General features: G+C 33.6%; 1 protein-coding gene across 1 annotated transcript; it reads right to left on the bottom strand.

Moving 5' to 3' along the window:
• Positions 1-555: 555 nt before the first annotated feature.
• LOC112515970 (glycerol-3-phosphate 2-O-acyltransferase 6-like) lies at positions 556-2,495 on the bottom strand. Its single transcript, XM_025122957.1, has 2 exons — positions 1,857-2,495; positions 556-1,504 (listed from the first exon to the last, which is right to left on the bottom strand). Exons 1-2 carry the CDS (start codon positions 2,493-2,495, stop codon positions 590-592), a joined length of 1,554 nt encoding a protein of 517 aa, XP_024978725.1. The 3' UTR covers positions 556-589.
• Positions 2,496-7,424: the final 4,929 nt, after the last annotated feature.

Raw genomic sequence — 7,424 nt, 5'->3', positions numbered from 1 at the left:
AATTGGATTAAAAAATTACACAAAAAAATGAGGAATTTCAAATAGTTAATTTGATACTAATATCGATATATTTTTGTCAAATTTTTATGATATCGTCAAACATATATTTTATTCAAAAATAAAAACAAATAAAATGAAATATTAAAAATACGATGTATCTCGCTGCATTGCGCGAGTACTCTTCTAGTTATATATAATATATTAATAAAATTATATACGTGGCGGAGCGAGAATATATTACCCTTCCCCAGCCCCAGCCCCAGTTTGAGTCTATCGGGGATCTCATGACCCATTTTAGTGGAGAATTCTCATCCTTGTTCGAGACGGCTGAACCAGATTCTTCACTGAATCGGGACAAATCACCATTCCTATTCTCATGCCTATTTTCAGATAATAAAACTGTCTTAAAGGAAAAAAAAATTTGATATTGTCCGATGTAAAGAAAAATTAACAGGAAATAGTTAAATAATATATATATTTAATAAATAAGATAATTATATTTTAAATATACCTAAGAAATAAAAACATACTTTCATTTTACCAAATAATTCCGTACAAAATATATGACCACTATCAATCTCCATTCTCTTTAGCATCCCATAATCTTCCCCGACGCAACTTCACCTTTTCCGGCGACAGCCACCGCCACCGTGCCATCATTTCCGGCCAACGCCCTATATTTGTCTTTCCTCGTGAAATTTGTACACTCATACGACAATGTCGAAGCGATCATCCTCTGAATATAATTCGCCACATCATGGCTTGATTTTCCGGTTGCACACGTCAGCTCGTATGGTAACTTGTTCAAGAAGTTAACTTCATAAGCTGGACTTGGATTCATAAAGAAGTAAAACGGATCCATCCCTTTCCACCCTCTCGCGGTGGTGCCATGAAACATCGTCATCTTGTTCGCCATCGCCACCGGAACCAGTTCGTCGGTGAGTTCTGCAAATAGAGCTGAAAATCGGAGCAAAAACGGTTCTCTACACGTGGTTCCTTCTGGACAGATCACCAAATCGCCTTCTTCTAGAAGCTTCTTGATCATTTCGGCGTCAGAGGTTCGGTTTCTGGTTAATCGGACGGTTTTGATCGGAGAAATGATCTCCGAGAGTCTGGAGAGAGAGTAGGTGACGGCGGGGATTGGCCGGCCGAGGGCGACGGAGAGGAAGATTGGGTCGAGAAGGGTGCGGTGGGAGCAGATGAACAGAACTCCGGTTTGGCCGGTGGATTTTTTGGCCGGCGGTGGTGGTGTTCCTTTAATGGTGACCCGAACTCCGAGAGCCCAGAAAGCGTAATACACTAACGGCATGGGGAGGAGTGCGCCGGCGGCGATACGTAAACATGCAAGGAGGAAACCTACCGGAATCCAGAGGATGGTGATAAGGGCGGTGAGTGGGGTTAGTTTGTGCACTAATCGGCCGTCGTGAAACACCACTGGTTTTGGCAGTTTGTCCACCGTCACCGGCTGAAGCTCCGCCGTTGCTGGTGGTACTATGTAACCTTCCTGAAGTTAAGAAGATAAAAGTTAGAGTAAAGTATGGTCTTTGTCCCTGTGGTTTGTTAAAACTACCATTTTAGTCCCTAGACTTTTAAGATTATGATTTTTATCACTATAATTTACAATTCATTATTTTTTTAAAATACGATGGAAATGCTTTTAAGGCAAAAATAGCATACGAATTGCAAATTAAAGGACAAAAACAGCAATTTTAAAATTACATGGATGAAAGTCGTAATTATTAATAGACCATAGGAACTAAAAATGTAACTTACTCTAAAAATTAATTCCCGATTGACTCAAAAAGTCAAACTTTAAACTGAACTCAAAATAAGTCAACCTTACAAAAATTTAATACCTTGCATAACTTCATGTATGGATAGTCAGTTTTCCGATCACCAAGTCCCACGTCCGGCAGTGGCGCGTCTTTAAACGCCTTCAAAAGAGCGTCAGCCTTATTTTTTCCGACGAGCACTCCGGGACTTTTCACCAGTCCGGTAGCTCTTCCTTTACAAATTCCGATCTCCGTCCCCAACACCAAATCGGCGGCCAAAAACTCCTTTAGAAACGGCTCCACCATCACCGTCGGGTTCGCCGTCAGCACACACCGCTTCCCAAACGCCGAGAACACGCGCCACGCCTCCGGGTGCAAGTCAACGGAATAAAACTTCGGCAAAACCGCACGCGCCACCGACTCGATATCCGAAACCTTCATTCCGGCGAAAGTAGCAAATATCAGAACACGAATTCCGGCAGACTCCGAGATGAAATAATAAAGAATTCCGGCAATCGGAGACGCTAGAAGCAAGAAGAGAAGCCTTAAAACTCCACCAACTTCAAATGCTACGAGTGCAAAATAAGGAAACGAACTCCGGCCGGAGAGCAAAGTCCCGTCCAAGTCTGAAACCACCGTCTGGTTTTCCCGGCCGAATGTTTCGCACTTTGAAATGGCCGGAAATTCACAAGGGTGATCGGAATTATTGAAATGAACCGCCATTGTTGTTGGGAAGATCGGAGAGAGATGGTGGTTATGAAGACACTGGTTTGGTGTTTGTTAGGAGTATATATAGTGTTGTGGGGGGTGGAGAATTCGAAATGTTGGTATTTATTAACCATTAAACTTTATTGGTTAAATCGTTTGACTGAAACAATTTTATATTTTCTTTTTGTTATTAAAAAATAAATACATGTAAATATTATTTCATCCGTTATAAAATAAATGTCAACGATAAAAAAGTAACAATGTTTGTCTGTACAGTTTAGAAATTACAAGATGTCCATCGTAATTTATAAAAACGTCAAGATTTAGAGATCGTTTATCAAACACTTATTCGGTAAGCGCTTATAATTTACTCTTAATAATAATAGAAGAAATTTTTTCTTCTATCACATAAATAATAAGAAAATAAACACTTAGGCTTTCTTTGTTTTTTGAATCGATAAAAGGGAAGTCATTCAGACTGTTAGTTTTTTTCAACTATTCAGAGACATTTATGTCTTACCGTTCTTTTATCTCGTAAGAGTTAAACAACTCATTATTTGCCTCTTATTGTTTTTCAGACATTCAACAACGGGCATTTCTCAATCACTCCTCTCTCGGTTGATTAACCCTTAAAATTGTATAAATGTATATAAATTCAAAATTATAATATTTTGAAGGTAAAATAGACAATTATATATATATTTTTAAACATCCATCAGTTTACAAAAAGAAACAGTCTTATTGATTCTGCTTTTAAACTTCAGTCCCACCTCTTATCAATCAGAAATGAAAACAAGATTTCAGATGTCAGCACCTCTTAAAAAACAAGATTACCTTACTTTTTAATGTAAAAGTCATTTTATTTTTTGATGGGTAAATTCTGAAATTAAATAACCGTTTTTTATTTTGAAATAAATTAATAGGTCTTCATTAAGGGGGTGTTTTGGATTGCTTATAAAAGCTATTTTTTAACTTATTTCAGTTTGACATCGGTGATAAGCTGTTTTCTAGTGTTTGGATAAGAAAAAAAAACTGTTTATACCGGTGCTAAACCGATAATAAGCTGTTTTTGATAAGTTAATCTTTCTTGACTTATGAAAAACTGGTTATTACCATTTTACAATTTTAACCTTATTTTATATAACTCTGGTTTAATACCACATAAGTTAATAAACACTTTTACAAAAAACATAAATTGTTTTAAATAAGTAATCTCAAACACCCCCTAAATCGTGTTGACATGTTTGATTATACAATCAGAGTTACACTGATATACTTTTTAAAACTCATATTTAACATGCTAATAAATGAGTAATAGAATTGAAGGTTGTCGATGGGTATTAAATGGAAAAGGGTAAAATGGACAATTGGTTTTAGAAAAGGACGCTTACGCGATTTCATAATGTAGGTCTTAGAAGCTCCTACTTAGGGAAATCCGATGACGATTTTGACCTTATTTCTCAATTTTAATGGAAAGCAAATAAAAGTATGATGTAGTCATCGATTTTTAATTATTTTATTAACTTAATAAAATTATTTAAAAATATCATTAAATTATGGTTTTGTTTTATGTGGTTTGGTTTCATCTGTTATATAGAAAGCCTTGTGGTGTGTACTTTGTTATGGTTTTGATTCTTGTATTAAACGGTCATTCATTGTTTTGGTTAATCATGAGGGTATTTCTGTCTTTTTGCTATTCGTTTTCTTAATGAAATTTTCATGCATTGGAAACCGTCACTACTCCCAATTCCGATGGATGCCCTCCCATGTATCAATGCCCCCTCCCTCTCCCTACTTCGATCAACCGCCTTCCTCCAGTGCTTCGATGAAACGCTTCCTCTGCTCCAATGAAACCCCTTCTCAATCCTACTCACTGATTGCATGAAAATCCAGTGTGTGTTTGTGTGTGTAAAATTTTATATCTATGGTCCTAATTCAAGCTAAGATACCAATCGCAGAGCCATGTTCGCCTCAGGTTCATCCGTTGCATGTTGTCGTTATGGACCCTGATTCTGTATCGATTTAGAGATATAGGTTTTTCTAGGGTTGGTTTAAGTTTTTGAGTTTAGGTGTCATTTTATGTTTTTGACACAGGTTTTGATTTGTGTTTTTTTATTTAAGATTCGTGTCACAGTCATTTTGGAATTAAGCTGTACTAAACCGTTATGGTATATTGATGTTCTTTATTGTTTATATGCAAAAGATGATTATTCAATCAGAGAAAATAAAAAAATAAAAACGAAAATGGAGATAAATGATGCACCCTCTAGAATTGTCGTACCTCGTAAAATTAGTTGAGGTATATATAAACTAGTATTAACATTTACTGTGTAAAATTTCAGACTAACCCGTACCTGATATTGTTCATTTTCTCCATACCTAAACTCAATGGTTTTAAGATGCATCATGGAAGAGGTATTCAGTCTCTTATAAGACAACTTTTGTTCTCATTTCAACCGATGTGGGATCTTACAATCCACTCCCTTTTGAAGCCCCGCTAAGACAATAGTCCAGTTTATCGGCTCTGATACCATCTACAACATTTCAATCTAATTTATACCAGATATTGTCCGTTTTATACACACCTGGACTCACGGTTTGTTCTTCTTTTTAAGGATGATGATTTGTCCCGACACGATGGAGAACCCAGCTCACTCGACTGGAAAGGGGGAGGGGGGTAACCATGGGTGGTTGGGTGTATCTTATCTCCTTACTAAATAACCATTAACTTGGTCAACAATTTGGCACCATCTTTTTTACGTTGCATGCCATGTTTGTCAGCTATTGCTTCATATTTCAGTAACTTTATTACTGTAAATAGTAATTATGTGCTTTTAGTTATCCCCCTTTTATTTATTGCATTATTTAAAACATAATGTCGTAATTATTTGTTAAATAATTAAAAATAAATGAAATTATATAAATAGAAATTAATAACAAGAGTGAATTATGTTAGTGGTCCCTGTGGCTTGCTTAATTATGGATTTGATCCTTAAAACAAACTATTTATACCGATGGTTTTTAATTTTTCATTTTCATAACACTCATGGTCCCTCTACTTAACAATGTTAGTTAGCAACTATTATGATATATTTGATAATAGTTGGGATAAATTCACTATTTTGACTATAGTAATCTCATATTTCAATATAATTTTCAATATTTTGCTCGTATATTTCAATTTTCAACTTGAATAAAATATGTCAATTTTTATTTTGATTTCTTTTGTTTTTCTAAACTTGTAATTTTGTAACACTATTTGTTTTTTGTGAATTTAATAATTTTTAAATAAATATAAATATTTATATTTTATATGTATTTTATTTAATATATTTGATTTATGGTTGGATATATAAAATATTTTTCTAGTAAAAAATGTAAATTATATTATATTTTAGAGCAAATTGCATTTTTGGTCCCTATAGTTTGTTCAAACCAATGAGTCCATCATAATGGTTGTTAACTAACATTGTTAAGTGGAGGGACCACGAGTGTTAACGAAATTAAAATTTAGAGACTATCAATGCATATAGTTTGTTTTTGGGACCAAATTCAAAATTTAAGCAAACCACAAGGACCACCAGTGTAATTGTTATAATTGTTTGATAATGAAATAATATGTGATTTGAACAACCCAAACCAATATTTGCGGTTTGAAAAATCTCAACTATAATTTTGAATATAACTAATTACTGGTTGGTCTAATGTACATATATTAATCAAAGACTTAATAACCATATTAAATCCATAGTATAGAAAGATATCGAATTCATCGATTTGGTTCAAATTATCCTAACCCAATTCCATCCCAATAGATGTAGTTCGGCCTAATTTTGTATCAACTATGTATCAGGTTTACATCGGGTTAAGATTTTTTTTCTGGGTTCTTCCAGATCGAGTTGACCTGGTTGGTCGACTTTTTGAGCACCCATATTTATAACGACTATGATTATGTATCAGCTATGTATGTTTCATTATTCAAAATCAAGTCTCTTATATGTATTTACCGTACGTAATATATGAATCGTTTTACCTAAAAAAATCCAGCGTTTAGTTTAAGAACATGTTTCATGTATCATTAAAAAAAGGTCACTTTTGCAAGATTAGTATACGTTAAAATTTAATGAGACAGTACCAAACCTACAAATATAGGATGGAGAAATGAACAAAAGTCAAACGAGCTAGAACTAACATCAGATATGTATACATACCAAACTTATAAACCCAAAATACGATAACACGTATCCGGAACAACGTATTTAATAATGCAACGTTAACCTGTCTCACACAAAAAATTGTCAAAAGGACCATTCACGTTCTTCTCCACCGAAACATCTGAAGTCATGCAATTGCAACCTCTATCTTAATTTTTGTGACGTCAGATGTTATGTTGTATTATTTTTTGGAATCCGTATGAACGTATTTACGTTAATATTCAATAAACGATGACTATAATGGTATAATGTAATGTAAATCATGAATAATAAATACTATAATTAATGTTGAAACATACAAGAGGTGGTAAAATATACAGGTTAAATAGCAAGTCAAAACGGTTCGTAGTTAAAATGCATAATTTATTAGCGTGGGTCAACTGCATTGAGTTGACCAACCAACGTCTTTTGTTCATTTTATTAAATTTTATCAATTGGTAATATACTAAATATGGTTTTATATATATATATATATATATATATATATATATATATATTTTACTGAAAAATTTTAAATGTAAAAAAATGATCTCATTAATCTAATAAAAATAGACTAGTCTCAGATAATCCCAAATCATGGGATCAAATTAAAAAGAATATAAAAATTTGTTTTATTTATAAGTAAATTGATTAATTATAAAATAAATATTATAAAAATTGAATATCGACTTGTACACAATGCTTCAATACTTGTATATTTAAAAATTAAATTTTTAAAGTTAAAGAATGA

The sequence above is a fragment of the Cynara cardunculus genome, assembly GCF_001531365.2.
Source record: "Cynara cardunculus var. scolymus isolate 2C chromosome LG 7, CcrdV1, whole genome shotgun sequence".
Taxonomy (NCBI): domain Eukaryota; kingdom Viridiplantae; phylum Streptophyta; class Magnoliopsida; order Asterales; family Asteraceae; genus Cynara; species Cynara cardunculus.
Note: the sequence above shows the minus strand (reverse complement) of the source record. Positions and strands in the feature narration are given on the sequence as shown.

Coding starts and splice junctions, on each gene's coding strand:
- LOC112515970 (XM_025122957.1), bottom strand. CDS start 2,495: ATGGCGGTTCATTTCAATAATTCCGATCACCCTTGTGAATTTCCGGCC. Junction 1,505..1,856: donor CATACATGAAGTTATGCAAG/GTATTAAATTTT, acceptor TCTTAACTTCAG/GAAGGTTACATAGTACCACC.